We start from the raw sequence: 21,206 nt of genomic DNA, 5'->3' as shown, positions 1-21,206 counted from the left end.
CATGGGAGTGGCCCTCATCTCCATGGCAAAGGGTACATATCGACTTTGCTGGTCCATTTATGGACTCAATGTTTTTCATCGCGGTGGATGCACACTCCAAGTGGCCGGAGGTAATAAAGATGTCCTCCACCACCACGGAAAAAACCATCACAGTATTAAGGACCATATTCGCCAGGAATGGGGTGCCGGAACAGATCTGTTCTGATAATGGACCGCAATTTGTGTCCGAAGAATTCAGGAAGTTCTTAAAAAACAATGGGGTTAAGCACTACACGTCCGCCCCATACCATCCCGCCACCAATGGATTAGCTGAAAGGTTTGTCCAGACCTTCAAGAAGGCCATAAAGGCCATGGGTAATGAAGACATAAATCTACAACATAAGGTAGATAACTTCTTGTTGGCGTACAGGAATGCAACACATGCGGTCACAAACCAAACTCCCGCCATGATGTTTTTCAATAGAAGACTAAGATGCCGGCTGGATTTGATCAAGCCAAACATCAGAAGGGACGTAGAGAACCGGCAATTTCAAGGCATGAATGAAAGGCCAACTAGAACCTTCCAGATAGGTCAACAAGTTTTGGCCCGGGACTACCGTACCGAGAAATGGCAGCCTGGAACTATTTGCACATGACTAGGACCGCTGATGTATACCGTGGACATTGGTGAAAGCATAATAAGGCGCCATGCTGACCAGATCATAGCGTCATCCGAAAAGGGACAACCTACACCACAACTCTATACGCCTAATGATGAAGCAGAGATACCCATAGTATCTACCTCCGACCCGGTGGTACTGGAACCAGATGAACCCGACACTGACATTCAAGCCGAATCGACCTTGCCAAAAGAACCTACTACACCACCGAAAACTACTACACCACCGAGGCATTATCCGGACCGAGTCAGGAAGCCTCCAGAGAGACTGAATCTGTGAACTGTTTTTACATTAAGTTGTGTATATATGTTCTGTTTAATGGGAATATATATTGTTAACCTAAAAAGGGAGGATTGTAGTGTATGTAACCGTTCCACCTTTAAGAGAACTATTTTAAGGGTTGCACTACTTTATCTTGGCTGCTGTACGCTGTAATACCGGTGGTGACCACACCGGTATATAAGTGCTGTGTAATGATTTATTGGGCAGTTCCGCCCTGACCTTCAACTAGTAAAGACCTGTTAAAGTTTACTCTTGTGGTCTGTGTAGTAATTCTCAATATAACACACAGACTTAACACCTTTCTTAATTAATCTTTTAGTTATTCTTTGCTGGCTTTTAAATGCTTCCCAATCTTCTATCCTCCCACTAGATTTGGCTACTTTATATGCCCTTGTTTTCAGTCGGATACTATCCTTTATTACTTTACTTAGCTACGGATGGCTGTCTTTTCTTTTACGCCCCTTTTTCCTCAGTGGAATATATTTTTCTTGAAAGTTGTGAAATATCTCCTTGAATGTACACCACTGCTCATGTACCGTCTTACACTTTAATCTATTTTCCCAGTCCACTTTAGTCAACTCTGCTCTCATACCTTCATAGTCTCCTTTATTTAAGCTTAGTACGCTGGTTTGAGATCCAACTCTCTCACCCTCCAACTGAATTTGGAATTCAACCATGTTATGGTCACTCATTCCAAGGGGATCCTTTACTAGGACATTTTTTATTAATCCTGTCTCATTACACAGGACCAGATCTAAGATTGCCTGCCCCCTGGTTGGTTCAGTAACATACTGCTCAAGGAACCCGTCCCTAATGCACTCTATGAACTCTTCCTCAAGGCTGCCCTGCCCAATTTGATTTGTCCAGTCAATATGAAAGTTAAAATCCCCCATGATTATAGCTATTCCCTTATTACAAGCCCCAACTATTTCCTGATTTATACTCTGACCAACAGAGCTGCAACTGTTAGGAGGCCTATAGACTACTCCCACGCGTGACTTTTTCCCCTTATTATTCCTCATCTCCACCCAAACCATTTCACTATCCTGATCCTTTGACCCAATATCATTTCTCACTATTGCAGTGATTCCATCCTTTATTAAGATAGCCACCCCACCTCCCTTTCCTTTCTGTCTGTCCTTCCCAATTGTCAAATACCCCTGGATGTTTAGTTCCCAGTCATGGTCACCTTGCAGCCATGTTTCTGTAATGGCCACCAGATCATACCCATGTGTAGTTATTTGTACCGTCAACTCGTCTATTTTGTTAGGAATGCTGCGTGCATTCAGATAAAGAACTTTTAAATATGTTTTGCGACAATTTATTCCTGCTTTTACCTCCTTTACTACTTTACCTTTATCTTTATACATTCTGTCCCTTCCTGACACGCTCTGGTTTTTAATTCCCCCACTGCTACCTGCTCTATTGCCTTCTCCGCTGACATTTTTATTTTTTGCTCTCTTGAAACCTCCCCCCCACTTATTAGTTTAAAGCCCTCTCTACAGCCCTAGTTATTCGATTCGCCAGTATTCTAGTCTCAGCACTGGCCAAGTGAAGCCCGTCCCAACAGAACAGCTCTCTCCTGTCACAGTACTGGTGCCAGTGTCCCAAGAAGCAAAATCCATTTCTCCCACACCAGTCTTTGAGCCATGCATTTAACTCTCTGATTTTATTTACCCTAGCCAAATTTGGTCGTGGCTCAGGTAATAATCCAGAGATTATTACCCTAGTGGTTCTGTTTTTTAATTTGGCCCCTAGCTGCTCATACTCTCTCACCAGAACCTTTTTCCTTGTCCTATCTATGTCGTTGGTACCAACATGGACTATGACAACTGGATCCTCCCCCTCCCACTCCAAGTTTCTCTCCAGCCCAGAGGAGATGTTATTATTCTTCTTCTTTAGATGCCTTTTTTCTCCCCCTTCTGCTACTAATTTAAATATGAGAGCCAATAACGTGGTCTGGTGCAACAGCTCAGGAACCCTGCTCTTGGCAGCATAGATGGCGGCCATAAGAGATCCCCTAAGTTACCAAAGCATTAGTCTGGCATGCCTTCTCCGATCCTCCTCCTCCACAACCTGCAAATACAAGGAGCTGCCCAGAGGGATACCCATTGCTACTATATAGGAAGTGCACAATACTACATCCCTAGGGAAAATAGCACAAGTACCAGAGAGGGTTGAGCTTTAAGAAGCTATCATTAAGTTAATTTTTTGCAAAGCCACTGGACAAGTTAACGGTAAACAGCTAAAGAAAAAGGAACTGAACTAGGTGAAGATAAACACAGCAGCTACTGGCAGCAAGCCAGTTCCTTTAAGATAAAGGACCCATCGCATGGAAGGAGTTTCCGATGCAACCCCCATTTCTTTACAGGTGCTGGGTATCTACAGGGATATGCTGGTGGTCCAAATGCATTGATGGGGTCCTCCCCTAACTTAAGTAAACCTTGCCCATAATGAACCTAATGCATAGCTGATGCAAAGGCTGCCAGTACCAGACAGTTCACAACAGTAGCCTCAGGGCCCGTAGCATAGGGCCCTAGTGCCTGATGCACAGCCGCACTGTGGTTGCTGAACATTGCTATATCAGCCCCACAGTCCCAAAGATAGTCAATTGTCCCAATTTTTCTTGCCGCTTGTCCATCTTCACCAAAATCCATCCCAATTGTTGATAGTTTGTTTGAGCAAGCTTACTAACAATAATTAATGTCTATTTTCCAGCATCCCATAATTTCACACCCAAACATAATTTTTTCTAAATTTTCTCAGCTAACAGAACCATTAACAAAATTAACTACTCAAAAGTTTAACATCCTGAATCTGCACATGATGCTTTCTGATACTTCTATCATCTTTATATGAATTGCTTCACCAAGTAATGTCACAGGTGGAACAGATACTGCAATGACCATGAGTCATCGAGTTAAACTATGCTAGTAAGTGTGATATAGGATTAGAAACAACATAAATATAAACAATTTTATGTATCTCTTCAATATTTTAAAGTTTAAAAATAATTTTATTGAAGGAATTCATTAAATTTTTAAAATTTGCATAAGGCTGCAACTGTTCATTTACATTGCGGATTTAATTACTTTTAAAATTTTGCAAAAGTCGGCAACTATTCATTTACATTATGGATTTAATTAAGTTATAAAAAGTTAATAAACTCAAATTACCAAGATTATTGAAATGAGCCCTTTGAGTTCTGCTAATGAAGTAACTCATTTCAGTGGCACACAGTTATCTGCATTACTGATGAGTTTAATATTTGGACCAATTTGAGATTCCTAATTTTGGCTCAATGCTCTGTCGTAACTTGACCAGGTCACTTTAATGAATTAAGCAGATAAGCTACAATTGTTCATCTCCTGAGTTTTAAAAACAGACCTTTGAGTTGGTTTATAGTCAGTGAATGGTCACTAAATAATAAGGAAATTTAAACAGTAAATGTGAAATAAAGAACAGAGAAAAGGAAGAATGGAGGGAAAAAGCATAAAGACAATTGGAGCACTATCATACTCTGATTGGCAAACTGTGACAAGTGGTGTTCCCCAAGGATCTGTACTGGGGCCTCATCTTTTCACCATATCCATCAATGACTTTGATAAAGGAAGAGAGAGTTGCATATCCAAGTTTGCAGATGACACTAAATTGGGAGGCACAGTAAGTAGTGCAGATAGGAGCAGGAAGTTAAAGTGACAGACAGATTAAGTGAGTCGGCAAAACTGTGGCAAATTGAGTTCAATGTGGGGAAGTGTGAGGTCATCTACTTTGGACCCAAGAAAGACAAATCAGAGTATTTTCTTACTGGTGAGAAACTAGGAACTGTGGAGGAGCACAAAGGTTTGGGTGTGTTGTACACAAATCACAAAAAGCTAGTGGACAGGTACAAAATGCAATCAAAAGGCTAATGGAATTTTGGCCTTTATCGCAAGTGGCTGGAATACAAAAGGGAGGAAGTGATGCTTCAATTCTATATAGCCTTGGTGAGACCCCATCTGAAATACTGCATTCAGTTCTGGGCACCACACTCAAGGAAGGGTGTATTATCCTTGGAGTGGGTGCAGCGCAGATTCATCAGAATGATATGGGAGCTGAAGGGTTAAACTATGAGGATAGGTTGCATAATCTTTCCTTGTATTCTCTTGAGTACAGAAGATTGAGGGGTGATCTAATCAAGGTGATTAAAATGATAAAAGGATTTGATAGAGTAGATAAAGAGAAACCATTTTATCTGGGGCAAGCCAGAACAAGGGGGCATAATCTTAAAATTAGAGTCAGGCCATTCAGGAGTGAAATCAGGAAATACTTCTTCACACAAAGGGTAACAGAAATCTGGAACTCGCTCCCCAAAAAGGCTGTGGATGCTGTGCCAATTGAAACTTTCTAGACCGAGGTCGATCAATTTTGTTAGGCGAGGGTATCAAGGGATATGGATCAAAGGTGGATGAATGGTGTTGAGGTGCATATCAACTATAATCTAATGGAATGGTGGAACAGGCTCAAGGGGCTGAATGGCCTACTCCTGTTCCTATGTTCCTATCCCTGATATATGAGTAGCACTATTCTCGTAATGTTAGAGATTGTTTCAGTCATGATGTGAGCTGCAAACTTAAACCAATGGCTAACTGAGGGAGCATAGATTTCCCTATTTTTACCAGTGATTTATCAGTTTCCCTTTATTTTGTGATTCACCCCCTATGCTTCTGATTTGCACTTAAGAATGACAATCAAAGAACTCTTGGCAAAACAATTAAACAAAACTGGCAGATGAATTGCAGAACCTATTCTTATTATAAGAACTTTTGTTATACACCCCAGCTGCATTATAAGGCTGCCAGTAATAAAAGTAGCTCTGTTATGCACCCATTTTAAATTATAAGTCTCCCAATGATAACACCACTCTTTAATAAGGCTTCCAGACCTACCCTGTATACTGGCATATTTCTATGCATCCTCATGCTTTCTTAAGGCGCTTCTGCTGCGGTGCACATCTCATTATGAAAGCAAAATACTTGGCTTCTAGGTACAATGCTATAATGAGCACTGCACTTGGAAAACTGCTGATCAGGCAATCATTACCAAAAGCACAATATTACCCTAAAGGAAAATAAAAGATTTAGGAGAGAGGAGTAAAGTGTCAAAAAAATGATATCTCATTTATTCATTTTCGGGGGATGGTTGGCTAAAGATCTGACTCTAATGACAGCACAATTGTGTGATTTCGCTGCCAAAGTACACGCATCAATTGTGAAGATACATGTATCCAGAATTCAGTTTATTGTGAAGCAATGAGCAAGCACACTGGAATCAGCATAATGGGTACAATAAGTCCTCCCTACAATGAATGAATAACAGCGCTGAACTGGAGTAAAGCAATGAGCACACACATTTGTACATTGTTAAACTAGGTTTAAAGTATGCACCTTCTTGTCAATTAAGTCAAACTGTTTTATGTCCACCTTTCCCACAGGGAAAGAAAAAATCAAACGACATGAAGCAGTTGAAAATCTGTTCTGCATATGAATCGATTAACAGCTGAAACTAAAATCAAATCAAGCGATATGGTCAATTCTCCTTAAGGAGTGGGCATCAAAAATCTTTTTTGAAAAGAAAATCATTAACTTGCTGATCTAGGCAGTGGGAATGAAATGAAGTAACCTCAAAAGGGATTTTGTAATGAATCCAGAGTGCTTCAGCTTCAACTGTGCATGTTAATTGAACTCCCTTACACCACAACACTCAGAACGTCCCAATAGCTTTTTAAAAACAATTCAAATAAAATTAAAAGAAATAGACCGTAAATATTTCATCTTCTGATTTTTAACCCTGATCTGTTCAGGGAAATCATTGTCATACTCAACTAAAAATTATTACAGTAACAAAACAACTCAACTGTTACGAGAAGCTTTGTTATTTTAATAATGACTCCAGACATGCAAAAGTAATTATTTCTAAAAAGTCACTTTTAAATAAAGATACACAGTTTATTTCTGCTCTCCCAGTCTACTATTCCACCCCTCTTCTATTTATATGATTTAACTTTGTGAATTATAGAATGTTACAGCACAGAAACAGGTCATTCAGCCCATCGGGTCTGTACTCGTGTTTTTCTCCCAGTTGGGCCATTTAGTCTAATCCTACTTTCTTGCTAGCTCCCCATGCCCTTTCAATTTTATTCAATTCTCTTTACGTGCCTGATTTTTGTTTCTGTTAACCCGATCCCACCATCCATTTTGGAGGTAGGAGAGACAAATTGACATTTAAAAAATGGCCTTTCACTGGCTGAAAACACATCAACATAGGATGGGCTGCTGATAGGATGAATATACATCTAAACTAGAAAACTCCTCCATGGTGTGTTAATAGGTAAAGGTGGTACTGCTGGTAATATTTACGAGCCAATATTTGTCAGCGGAATAGAACATTTAAATTCCAAATCATTTTCAATGCATTCCTTCACAAACACTTAAATGGTGTAGCGGTAGGTTCATCCCCTTTGTTTCCTCCCTCCCTTCCCAGTTTACAGCCTATATAATGTACAACCTCCCTCTGCATAACATCCTGCGTGTTCAAGAGAATTAATTGCTTTATATTCCAGAGAATCCTTCATTAGAAGTAAGAAACTGCACCATGAAATTCTTACTGAAACTGGACCTGATTGTCTGGTAAGTAGATAGCAAAATAACACAGACATCAGCTAGGAGAATCAGAAAAGCAAGAGAGTGGCTGAAACAGAAACTGTGACGGAATAGTAATAATGGGCTTAGCCTGCATTGCACCACGAAGCTGAGGATGACAGACTAATGAAATTGTCTTCCCTATTTTAAAATCCTTGGCAACTGACGTGTGCAACCTATCATTGCCTAATTCATATAAATTAAATAAAGCTAAATGTAGAAAAATTCAATCTTTTATTACCTACACTGACCGTGTAAAATTGATGCACTGAATTTGTTCAAATAATATACTGCATGGTATCACTTTATTTCTCATTAGCTCTCATTCAAATAATGATGATAATTCAAGGTGTAATGCAGCAGTTGCAATATTTTGTCGCCCATTGTTTCTCAATGGATTACTGGAATGAAGACCTTTTGATAATATTGTTGTGTACCTGAGTTGCGCATAATGTTTGAATATGTGACTAAAATGTTATATAAACATAACTAAATATTGACACTGATTTAGGGCCATCATTTGTGGCCCCTACGGGTGCGTATGAGGTGCGTACGCACCCATAGGGGCCGCGCATGTTACAGGTTTAGACATGCGCTGTGCGTCCAAATCCCCAGCAAAAGGGCATCCACAGGCCGAGAGTTGGGCTATTCTGCCCCGCAAATGCCCGTAAAATTCTTACGCCTGGTAAAAGCAGCTGCAAGGCCTGCTTTTATCAGCGTAAGAGTTTTAAGAAACAGAAAAATTAAATTTTATCACTAATTTATACATTTTAAAACTTGTGAAATAAGGTAAGTTTATTTTTAGCCCCTTTAAAACATGTAAATTTATTTTTCTAAAAATTACATTTTTGTTTTAAATATTTAATTAAATGCCATTTTAATTCATTTTAAATATTTTTTTAAATTTGAAATCTAGGTGTATTTTGGGGGGTATTTCCATTCATACTTATGGGATTGCATACATACGGAATCCCCATAAGCATGAATGGGGATCCCCCTTCTTTCATTCATTGGCCTGGCCCACGTGTTCCCAGGGGTGCCTGCGAACCGCCTGCACCCCTGGGATACATGGGCCTCCACCCACAGGTACCCAGAGAGGCCCAGGACCGCGAGTCTCCGTACCTCCCAGACCACCAGGTACGCGGGCATTTTATTTGCAGATCGGAGGCATTTCCCCGCGGGAAGCCTCCGCCCACAAATTAAGGGCCATAATCTGATCAGAAATTTCTAGATTTGTGTTGTACATCATTTTCCTTGGTTATTTTCAAAACTAAGATTAAATGCATTGCAACTATTAAGGAATCAAGTTCTATTAGCATTCTTCAAAATATTTTCTGCTATCAATAGCTTCCAGAGGTACTGTAATGAGTGGAACACAGAGGTAACAGTGGCAGTGCTATCTACGAGAAACAAGTTATATTATCAAAGAGGGTCCAACAACAGACTGGTGGTAGCCCAGAAGAAGTAGCTCATGAGGCTCATTACTGTACTGGCACTAGCCCAGAGGTTGCAACGTGAAGAAAGCTCACTAAAAGACTGGAGCTATCCCAATGAGCGTGTCACTCAGGAGCATCACTAATGGTCTGGCACCAGCCCAGAGGATGTAATACTTAGGAAACTCTCAAACTCACATACTATACTAGAATGAGTGTCATATAGGAGGGTTACTAAATGGATGATACTAATCTAGAGGAAAGATCATTCAACAGCTATTTAATGGACCAAAACTAGCCTTTGGGGACTGTTGCACTGAAGACTAACTACATATTGCCATGTCCAAAAGGAAGGACATTCAGGAGATTCACTTTAATTGGTACTTAAATCACTCAGGATGATCACTAACAGACAGTAGAGCTGCAGAGACATGGACCAAATATAACACACGTTTGTATTTCTAAAAAAAAGAAACTCCTGCTGTTTGTGGAAATTTCTATGGGATAGTGTTCCAATTATTCCAGGTACATTAATAGAAATGTCATTTGACTCACTGTATAACCTGTTAATACTAATCAGTGCTGAGCAGCTGTGCTAGTTTTTGTGCAGCAGTGGAAGTTGCACATTGTAAAACATGATGATTAAAAAGTTTCTCTTCCTAATTCAAGCTTTTCCATTCCACAGGCTGACAAGTCCATCTGTGCAAACAAAAATCTCTCGTCTCTGGAAAGCCACATATAAATGTACCAGAATGATACATGTTTTATTTGTTACCAAGATATATCTCCTGATTGACAAAAGATCCACTAACCATAATATTCTGTTTATTTTACATCACCTCCACAAACAAGGAACCTAATGAGTGTAATTAATTACATTTAAAAAAATAAAGTTTTAACTATTTAAATAGTGTGATGATGTTGGTTATACATTTTGATAAGACATCATTGAAACAACATTTATAGTTATAGAATATAGATGCCTACAAATATATATTAATGATTTATTTCTATGAACCAATATTTCTATGTTCCTTCAACTGTCAATAATCACTTGGGTGTTTAAAAACTTAAAGCCTATCAGTTTTAATTTTCTGCCTCATTAAATGCACCTGTGAATATTGCAGTCTCACCGAAACAGAATCGCCTTCTAGAAATAGAGGCATGATAGAAAACTGTAAGAAAGAAATAGATACTGAAGCTTTGAATTGTAAGTGAAGTTGGCTGAGTCATGGTGCCACAGTGACCCTAGCATGACTCAAAGGGCTCAATTTTCCAAGCCCCGAGGAGGCGGGCATGGAGGCGGGACAGCACGTAAAATCGGAGAAATTGGGGATGGGTGGCAAACCCACCCCCATCCCGCCTCCGTGCCCTTTTGCCAGGAGACGGGAGGATGTGTAGCTTCGGGTCCAGTCTCCTGGAGGCAGGAAAGGCTTTTGATCCTTTTAACTGCCTATTAACAGGTAGTTAACAGGCAGAAAAAGAGATTAGTGCCATTTTACCTTCACAGGTGAAGGCTTCCCGACCTCGGAGTACCCCGCCGGGCTGGAGGAGACGTGGAGGAGGTCTGCGGCGGTCGGAGGCACCTGGAAGTAAGGTGTAGAGGTGAGTGATGGGTGCAAGTGTGGAGTGGTATGTATGCAAGGTGAGCGATAAGTTTAAAAAAGTGTTCACTTACCTTTTTTTACTTCTGTAGCCTTTAGCCGTGCTGGATCGGGAGAGCGGACAGCCACCTTGTCAATTTCAGGTAATGGCTGATGGACCCTCCGATCCATCAGACATCCCTGAAGTTTACTTTTTTACAATGTTTTTTCAGTCCTCACCACAAAAACAAACCAAACTCAAGAGAATGTCAGTGTTTGACAGCTTCACAGAGCTGTCAAACGCTGTCATTTCTTCTTTCAAGAAGTCTTGACAGATGGCACGTCTGACGTTCACGTGATCTGTCAGTGACTTCTTCCCTAATTGGCTTGCTGAGCCCGCTGATTTAACAAGCTCAATCAGGGAAAAGTCCCTCTCAATGGTCAGGCAAGGATGGGGGCGGGACATTGACACGACAAGCAGCAGTCCTGCCTCCAAGTCGCCTCCATTGACAAAATCCAGCCCAGAGTGGGTACCTCGCCTAGCTATGGCATTTACTGCTTATAAAATCCACTTGCATAAAGACAGTACAAGAATGGTGGTGTGGTGGCATGAAGTTGCATGGAAATTAGGTAAAATCCTTGATTACTAGAGAGCTATATTTACACTGTACCCAACATCAGTCAGAATCCCCAAGACAGATATTTGGGGTAATGAAGCATTTCCAAATTAAAACTCAGGCATCCTCAGTCAAGACATCAAACAATTAAAGCTATAAGCAATGTACTACAGGCAGAAACTGGAACAAATATATATGGAAGGTAGTGAGGGTGGAATTTGCTGCAGACTAGAATTAAATAGTACATTTTCTGCTTGATGGTATTGGTAATACTTACAGGATTCAGTATTGAAGGGCTGAAAATTTCCCTCTAGAAACTCTTAGGGATAAATATTCAGGAGATTAACAACACCCATTACCGGCAAAAAAGTTGCATTAAGAGGGCAGCCACCGTTCTTTCTCCAGCTGGTGGCAGGTCCCACGGCATTCTCCATTTTCCCAGGACCGGCAGCGCTGCCGGTAACATCCATTGCCCTGCAAATTGAAGTGTGGCTTGCTGCAATACATGTTAAAAGTTTTTTTTTAAAGTGTGTGGGGAGTGCTGCTGGATGCTTGCAAGGCCTCGGATGGTAAAGGAAGGCCTCTGGGAAGACAGAAAATGCTGCAAATAGTCAGCAGGTCAGGCAACACCCGTGGAGAGAGAAACAGAGTTCATGTCTCAGGTCAAGATGCTGCCTGAGCCGTTGAGTATTTCCAGCATTTTATGCTGTCATTTTAGATTTACAGCATCCGCTTGCAGAGGGAAGAGGAAGAAGCCAAAGAGGAGGAAGCCATAGAGGAGGGAGCTGACAGAAGGATGCAACCCAGACAGCCCCTTTCTGACTGGGATATCCGGGATGGAATCATCTACCTGCAGTGCCAGTGACCACAACCCCAATTCCCCTTTCAACATTAGTCCCACACCTTACCTTCCCTCTGTTACTGACCATCACAGCATCCTCTTGGCCATGTGCTGAAATAAAAGCTACCACAAAGCAAACTTTCTAATCCAACTTTATATATCTATTCATCCAATATGACATCATGAATCAACTCATCACCCTTATGCATTCCCTTAGTGACTGTCTTGTGTGCCTTTGCCTATCCTACTGATGTCACGCAGTGCTACCCCCGAGCTGAAGCATGGCTTGTGGAAGGCTGCTGACTTTCAGTGGGGGACATTGCAAATGGCCATGCTGGTCGGCCTTGAGGAGCTGGTGGCTGGGAGTGTCAAATCGATTGACAGTGTTTCTTCTTCTTCACTCTCCTCTCCCTCAACCACTGGCTAGGCAGGCTGCATTTCTTGGGTGTGTGAAATGAGGAAAGCACAAGGGTGGAGTTATGGTGAGGGGAGGGTGGGAAAGCAAGTGGTGCATGCCAGAAGGAGGATAACATATGAGGATACCAGCATCTTGTATCCTTCCTACCCCGCCGCTGGCCAAGGGCGCAGCCATTCCACTGCCAAGAATAGCATGCACCATCTCCTCCAAGGGGGTGAGGTGAGGCTATAAATGGGAGATGTGCCTCGTGATTCGTACAGATTGTTGGTTGGTGAGTAATTAGGGGGGTGGGAAGTCATTGAGCAGTGTGTGAGGCTAGTGCTGCAGTTGGTAGAAGACGGCTTTTGAAGATGCATTCACTGACCTTGACCAGTGGTCTGAGGTCATGAAGCTTCTTTGGGCATTGGAGCCAGGTGGTGGGAGTGACACTGCTGGCAGTGACGGCCTCGGTGATGTGGTCCCACATCGTTCTTTCTGGAGGGCCTCTTGACTCCTGTGGGTAGAGGATCTCTCTTGCAGTGTTGACCTACTGCACAAAGCTGGAGTGCTGCATGAGAGACCCTGGGTGCCCCTTCCCTGGCTTGCTAAGCCATTTGTTTTTGTACTGAAGCACTTTTCCAATTTAGAGGTTCGGAAGGGAGTTCAGCTTTAAGAGCGGACGACTCCCATTTGGGACTTATTTTTAAGGATAATTTTTTTTTTTAAGGCAGCAAGGGCTGAAAACTGCATTTTTTCCACTTCATTTTTATTTTTGTTAGTTCAGACAGCATTGACTTTTTAATGCAATTCCCTTTTAATTTCCCACAATGCCTAGCGAACTCTATTGCCTCACTTCCAGAGACTTTTGGAAGCTGGAACGCCGCTTCTGGACAGCAACTTCAGCTCCCATGCCTGCACTAATGCCACCAGGAGGGCATTACTTGCTAAGTTAGCGCTGGGGTAAAATTCGTTAGCCCCCAGCGCAAATTTTTCTCTTGTACCGCTTTGTTCATCTTCAGCAGCCATTAACCCAAGGCCATGGTGACACCGGCAACTCTCGTGGCGTCCACGAATTTTCCACTCAGCCTTGGCAAAGTCTGGCTGGTACAACTGCAGCAGGTAAAAACCCACTATACAGGTTCCTACATAATATTGTTAGGGTGTAGTACCCCCATGTATGAGCGGGAAACTTGAAAAAGTGGCTGGCCTAGGGAGTTTGAAATTTCATGGACCTAATGCCATTCCAAGGGTCAAGTTAAATTCAAAGAATATATTTTCCAGTTCACTTACATTGTACAAAAAGAATGCACATTGGGAGCAGGCTGTCTGCAATGATTTGCCCAAGAAGAAACTCCAGCAATATCTCATGGAAACTACATATGCCTTATATAGATATTAGTTAAATGATAATTTCAGGCTCCTCTATGTAGATTTGACACTCGGGGCGATTTTGCCAGCCCTGGGGAGACGGGTATGGAGGCAGGACTGCCGGGAAAATGGCAGAATTTGGGGGCGGGTGACAAACCGGTAGTTAACAGGCAGAAAATAGGATTATCCCCTTTTTGCCCTCACAAGTGCGGGCTTCCCGAAGACTCCAAAACCCGCCAGCTCAGCAAGGAGAGTACTGGGTCTGCGGGGGTTGGGAAGGTGCAAAAGTGTGGTGTGAAGGTAAGTGATGGGTGCAAGAGTGTAGAGGTGAGTATCTGAGGTAAGTCCTAAGGCCTAGAAATTCAGTTAGGGGCGCCCAGCTCGCCTGGGCGCCGGAATTACCGCTGCCCACGGAGCCACTTGCGCCTGCGGGAAATTCAGTTTCAGCGCCCCAAGTTGAAGCCGGCCGCTAAACAAGGGTTTCGGCACCCCGCTTGGGGTGCTGAAACTGAATATCGGCGTGTAAAGTGCCGCAGCGCCACCCACTGCGGCACGGCAGCCTGCGGTACTGCAGGCCTTCCTCTAATTCTTAAGGGGGAGGTGCCTGCAACAGCGCGATCCCCGCTCGCGAGTGCCGGCAAATGAGCCCGGCACCAAGGAGAAGTGCCGGGCTCTCTGGAAACAGCCGGCAATGCCGTGGGGGGGGGTGTAGGAGGCCAGGGAAGGAGGTGCGGGCAGGCGGCTGCCGAAAAAGCGGCCGGCCGCACCTCCACCTTAAAATCGCCCCACTACCGGCACAGGTAGGCCCAGTGTACCGGTCGCTGTTTGCGGCCAGCGTGGGGGAGGCGGCAGCAACCAAATATGGCCAGCGGGGCGATAGCGGGGCGCTGCGCACACCAATGACGTCATCGGTGGCGGCGCAGCGCTAATGGCTAACGCCGCCATGAGCGCCCCGCTAAATATCCCGGTAGGTTTGCACAGTGGCGCAAAAGCCCTCTTTGGGCGCAAACTGGTGGCGCAGGCCACTGAATTTCTAGGCCTAAGTGTTTTTAAAAGTGCACTTACCTTAGTTTCTTCCTGCAGGCTTCAGTCGGTTTCTATGCGAAGGGTCTTGGACCTCCGTGTTGCAGATGAGAGATATCCGTTGCATTCTCAGATGCAACAAACATCAATTCTGTAAAAGAAAGAAGTTTGATGGCGTCTTGTATGCAAGACCTCATCAAACTGCAGAGATTGTCACTGTTTGACAGCTTCACAGAGCTGTCAAACGATGACAATTCATCTGTCAAAAATTTTTCATCCAAAGATGTGCGGGTTAGGTTGATTGGCCATGATAAAAATTGGCCCTTAGTGTTAGGGGGGGATTAAATACGTGGGGTTACGGGGATAGGGCTTGGGTGGGATGGCTGTCGGTGTAGGGACCGGGTGCTAGGGCTTGGATGATCAGCCATGATCTCGTTGAATGGCGGAGCAGGCTCGAAGGGCCGAATGGCCTACTCCTGCTCCTATCTTCTATGTTTCTATGTTTCTATGACACGTCATATGTTGACGTGCTCTGCAACCGGCTTTCCTTAATTGGCCTGCTAAGCCCGCTGGGCAGGCTTAACAAGGTAAATCAAGGGAAAATAACGTGGGTTGGCCATAAATCGATGGAGGCGGGACTGAAACCCGACAAGCAGCAGTCCCGCCTCCAACGCGCCTCCATTCACAAAATCGCCCCCTCAGTTCCACAGATTGGAACTGTGATTTGTGGGCATTTGCCAATGTTCAGCGTAAGATCAAGTGAAATACAACTTGATTTCCAGATCATTTTGAGCTTCCAGAAGATCACCCAAGCAAAGGATTCAAAGTATGTAAGAGACTCACTAAATTATTATTCCTGAGCTTATGGATTTTGTGTTCAGTTTGTACTTCCATTAGTCTTATAAGGTATTATTTTAATACAATACTTCATGCTAAGAGTACTGATACCTGTGATATCTGACATCAGAGTATGCTAATCATAACCCATATAACCTCAAAAGAGAGGTGTGTTAAATTATCATCTTAAGAGTGGCGTCTTACATCATGTATATTTGCCAAAAGTGGGATGTCACTTCCAGATGTTTTTCTATAGTGTTTGACCCCAGGTAGATTGAGCCAAAATACCAAGCTGATCTTTAGTTGGCTTGCACATTCCCAACCATAACACACCTCAGCTCATTACTGCAAACATTTCCAGTTGTAAATATCAAGTTTCATCAGTAGTCGAGCAAACATTCAGCAGGATAAACCTTCCTGTTACAAATGTTCTATTTAAACAAATATTTTTTCACGGTTCTCAAAAACTTTCGGTTAGAGCCAGCAGAGGAGCTCAAACCTCAATTTGATGACCCCTTGATGGGAGGAACTATTTTGCTAGTTCACAGTAAGTTTTAAAAAGTGACTTACCCGAAGTAGTCCTGACAAGCGCTGTAGTATTTCTCAATCCAAGAAATGCAAACTGATACAGCCTCCAAGAGCGTGTGTCTCCAAACTCAACAGAACTGTCGTTCCACCGGTATATTATTTCATCTTTGGGATAGCCATCTAGAAATGAGATTCAAGAAAGTTCACTTAATCACTTTTTTTTTGTTACTCTTATATTAAGACTGCAGTCTTATATTGAGTGTGAAATCTTGTATTCAGAAGGATATAAGAAATCTTTTAAAAAAAGCCGTCCAATCTGCTTCTCCGCAGACCTTGTACACTACCCTACCATGAGCACTATTCCATCTATTCAATATCCTGAAGCAAAGTTCAGACAATCAGAGGATAGCTTCAATCACAAGATCAAAATGTAATTATGGATGAGGAAAGCCATTCAGCCCACCATGATTAATCCATTCACAAAGACCCTGCAGTCCTACCATTGCAGCATCTTATGTTTTCATAAAAGACTTCGATGCTTTTGCCTCCACTTCTCTATCTAGAAGGTAATCATTCTTTGTGTAAAGAACTTCCTGATATCAGTGCGAGTCAGCAGAGAGTGCTGTGAGTTTGGGTAAGTGTGTGAGTTCTTTAATTGTTATTTCTCTTTAAATCATTCTTGATAAGATTACTTAAGCACTTTAAGTAAAGGGGAAAAGTTAAATATTTGGGATTCTGTTGGTTTAAGAAGAGTAAAACAAGGTTACATTGCAGTAGGAGTAAATTGGCACAGCAGGCAGTGGAAACCAGTTTTCTAACCAATCAGCAGGGGTGACTCATTTGGCTGTAAACAAACAAACAGTATAAAAAGACCAGGCTAGTGCGAGCAAGCACTGAGTGCGAGTCAGCAGAGAGTGCTGTGAGTTTGGGTAAGTGGGGTGTTAGGTGTTCTTTTCAAACTTTAACTCTGTGGGTTGTAGTTAATAAGGCCTTTCTGGTGCAGAGTGACTGTTGGTAAACCATTTAACTGGTGTAATTAGAGGGATTGATTTAAACTAAATCCAATTAATTAAAGGGGATACTAGCATCTATAATCAGGCAGAGGGTGTCCATAACTAACAATAAAAAATTTAATTAATTACATAGAATGGAGCAGGTGATGTGTTACTGTTGCGAGATGTGGGAGCCGGTGAACCCCATTGAGGCTCACGGTGATTACGTCTGTGACAAGTGTCTGCTGCTACAGGAACTCCAGCTCCGTGTTGATGAGCTGGAGTCTGAGCTTCAGACACTGCGACACATCAGGGAGGGGGAAAAGTACCTGGACTCTGTGTATCAGGAGGTGATCACACCTATGAAGTTAATTAATTCAGATGTAGCCCATGGTCAGGGACAGGACGGTGTGACTACAAGTGAGGCAGGTACGGGGATCCAGGAGGTAGAGCTGGAGGAGCCGCAGCCCTTGCTCTTGTCCAGCAGGTTCGAGGTTCTTACTCCCTGTGGGGACGGGAGCAGGGACTGCAGGGAGGATGAGCAACCTGGCCACAACACCGTGGAACGGGGGGCCATTCAAGAGGGGGGAGTAACTAGAAATGTTGTAGTGGTAGAGGATAGTATTATTAGGGGGATAGATAGAGTTCTCTGCAGCCGAGAGCGAGAGTCCCGAAGGCTGTGTTGCCTACCCGGTGCCAGGGTTAAAGACATCTCCTCTGGGCTGGAAAGAAACTTGCAGTGGGAGGGGGTGGATCCAGTTGTCGTGGTCCATGTTGGTACAAACGATGTAGATAGAACTAGGAAGCCGGTTCTGTTAAAGGAGTATGAGCAGCTAGGGGTCAAATTAAAAAACAGAACCTCAAGGGTAATAATCTCTGGATTATTACCTGAGCCACGAGCGAATTTGGCTAGGACAAATAAAATTAGAGAGTTAAATGCATGGCTCAAAGACTGGTGTGGGAGAAATGGGTTTTGCTTCCTGGGACACTGGCACCAGTACTGGGGCAGGAGGGAGCTGTTCCGTTGGGACGGGCTTCACTTGGCCAGTGCTGGGACTAGAGTCCTGGCGGATCATATAACTAGGGCTGTAGAGAGGGCTTTAAACTAACTAGTGGGGGGGAGGTTCCTAGAGAGCAAATAATAAAAATGACAACAGAGAAGGTCATAGACTTAGGTAGCAGTGGGGAAATTAAAAACCAGAGCGTGTCAGGAAGGGGCAGAAGGTATGGAGTAAAAGGTAAAGTAATAAAAAGGGCAAAAGCAGGAACTAATTGTCACAAAACATATTTGAAAGTTCTCTATCTGAGTGCACGTAGCATTCGTAACAAAATAGACGAGTTAATGGCACAAATAACTACATATGGGTATGATCTTGTGGCCATTACAGAAACATGGCTGCAGGGTGACAATGCCTGGGAATTAAACATACCAGGTTACTTAACGATCAGGAAGGACAGGCAGGAAGGAAGGGGAGGTGGGGTGGCTAATGTTAATAAAGGAAGGAATCACTGTAATACAGAGAAATGATATTGGGTCAAAAGATCAGGATAATGAAACAGTTTGGGTGGAGGTAAGGAATAATAAGGGGAAAAAAACACTAGTAGGTGTAGTCTACAGGCCTCCGAACAGTTACAACTCTGTTGGACGGAGTATCAATCAGGAAATAGTTGAGGCTTGTAATAAGGGAACATCTATAATTATGGGGGATTTTAACTATCATATTAATTGGACAAATCAAATTGGGCAGGGCTGCCTTGAGGGTGAGTTCATTGAGTGTATTAGGGATGGGTTTCTTGAGCAGTATGTAACTGAACTGACCAGGGGGCAAGCAACCTTAGATCTGGTCCTGTGTAACGAGACAGGATTAATTAAAAATGTCCTAGTAAAGGATCCCCTTGGAATGAGTGACCATAACATGGTTGAATTCCGTATTCAATTAGAGGGTGAGAAGGTTGGATCTCAAACAAGCGTGCTAAGCTTGAATAAAGGAGACTATGAAGGTATGAGAGCGGAATTGAGTAGAGTGGATTGGGAAAATAGATTAAAGGGTAAGACGATACATGATCAGTGGTGTACATTTAAGGAGTTATTTTACAACTTCCAAAAAAAATATATTCCACTGAGAAGAAAAGGGTGTAAAAGAAAAGACAGCCATCCGTGGCTAAGTAAAGAAATTAAGGATAGTATTCGACTAAAAACAAGGGCATATAAGGTAGCCAAATCTAGTGGGAGGATAGAGGATTGGGAAAACTTTAAAAGACAGCAAAAAATAACAAAAAGATTGATTAAGAAAGGGAAGATAGATTATGAAAGTAAATTAGCAAAAAATATAAAAACAGATAGTAAGAGTTTTTATAGTTATATAAAAAGAAAAAGGGTGGCTAAAGTAAATGTTGGTCCCTTAGAGGATGAGACCAGGAAATTAATGGTGGGAAATATGGAGATGGCAAAAACACTGAATGAATATTTTATATCAGTCTTTACAGCAGAAGACACTAAGAATATCCCAGCACTGGACAAACTGGGGGCTAAAGGGGGGGAGGAGCTAAACACGATCAAAATCACTAAGGAAGTGGTACTCGGTAAAATAATGGGACTCAAGGCAGATAAATCACCTGGACCTGATGGCTTACATCCTAGGGTCTTGAGGGAAGTGGCGGTAGGGATTGTGGATGCATTGGTAATAATTTTCCAAAACTCCCTGGACTCAGCAAAGGTCCCGGCTGACTGGAAAACTGCTAATGTAACACCCTTATTTAAAAAGGGCAGTAGACAGAAGGCTGGAAAGTATAGACCGGTTAGCCTAACATCTGTGGTAGGTAAAGTTTTGGAGTCCATTATTAAGGAGACAGTAACAGGGCATTTGGATAATCATAATTTAATAAGACAAAGTCAGCATGGTTTTATGAAGGGGAAGTCATGTTTGACAGATTTGCTGGAGTTCTTTGAGGAAGTAACATATAGGGTGGATAAAGGGGAACCAGTGGACGTAGTGTATTTAGACTTCCAAAAGGCATTTGACAAGGTGCCACACAAAAGATTATTGCTTAAGATAAAAAATCATGGGATTGGGGGTAATATTCTGGCATGGATAGAGGATTGGCTATCTAACAGAAGGCAGAGAGTTGGGATAAATGGTTCATTCTCAGAATGGCAATCAGTAACTAGTGGTGTTCCGCAGGGGTCGGTGCTGGGTCCCCAACTCTTTACAATCTGTATTAATGATTTGGAGGAGGGGACCGAGTGTAACATATCAAAGTTTGCAGATGATACTAAGATGGGAGGGAAAGTAGTGAGTGAGGAGGACATAAAAAACCTGCAAGGGGACATAGACAGGCTAAGTAAGTGAGCAGAGATTGGCAGATGGAATACAATACTGGAAAGTGCGAGGTTATGCACTTTGGCAGGAAAAATCGTAGAGCAAGCTATTATTTAAAGGCAAGAAACTGGAAAGTACTGAAGTACAAAGGGATCTGGGGGTCCTGGTGCACGAAACTCAAAAAGGTTAGTATGCAGGTGCAGCAAGTGATTAAGAAGTCCAATGGAATGTTGGCTTTCATTGCTAGGGGGATAGAATATAAAAATAGGGATGTATTGCTTCAGTTGTACAAGGTATTGGTGAGACCGCACCTGGAATACTGCATACAGTTTTGGTGTCCATACTTAAGAAAAGACATACTTGCTCTCGAGTCAGTACAAAGAAGGTTCACTCGGTTAATCCCGGGGATGAGGGGTTGGACATATGAGGAGAGGTTGAGTAGATTGGGACTCTACTCATTGGAGTTCAGAAGAATGAGAGGCGATCTTATTGAAACATATAAGATTGTGAAGGGGTTGGATCGGGTGGATGCGGGGAGGATGTTCCCGATGATGGGTGAAACTAGAACTAGCGGGCAGTCTTAGAATAAGGGGCTGCTCTTTCAAAACTGAGATGAGGAGGAACTACTTCACTCAGAGGGTGGTAG

The 21,206-nt window shown here is 42.7% G+C and overlaps 1 protein-coding gene across 2 annotated transcripts in view; it reads right to left on the bottom strand.

Annotated features, from left to right (window-relative positions):
* LOC147114121 (gamma-aminobutyric acid receptor subunit gamma-2-like) overlaps nucleotides 1–21,206 on the bottom strand; it is a 177,669-nt gene that overhangs the window by 117,321 nt on the left and 39,142 nt on the right. For both annotated transcript variants that reach the window (XM_085995739.1, XM_085995738.1), the window contains exon 7: nucleotides 16,291–16,428. In XM_085995739.1, coding sequence (XP_085851865.1) covers nucleotides 16,291–16,428 — 138 coding nt within the window. The remainder of the gene's footprint in view (nucleotides 1–16,290; nucleotides 16,429–21,206) is intronic.

The sequence above is a fragment of the Somniosus microcephalus genome, chromosome 8 (genome assembly GCF_052327205.1).
Source record: "Somniosus microcephalus isolate GS21.2 chromosome 8, FLI_Smic_1.0, whole genome shotgun sequence".
Taxonomy (NCBI): Eukaryota; Metazoa; Chordata; class Chondrichthyes; order Squaliformes; family Somniosidae; genus Somniosus; species Somniosus microcephalus.
The sequence above is the reverse complement of the archived record's forward strand: the minus strand, read 5'-3'. Positions and strand labels throughout refer to the sequence as shown.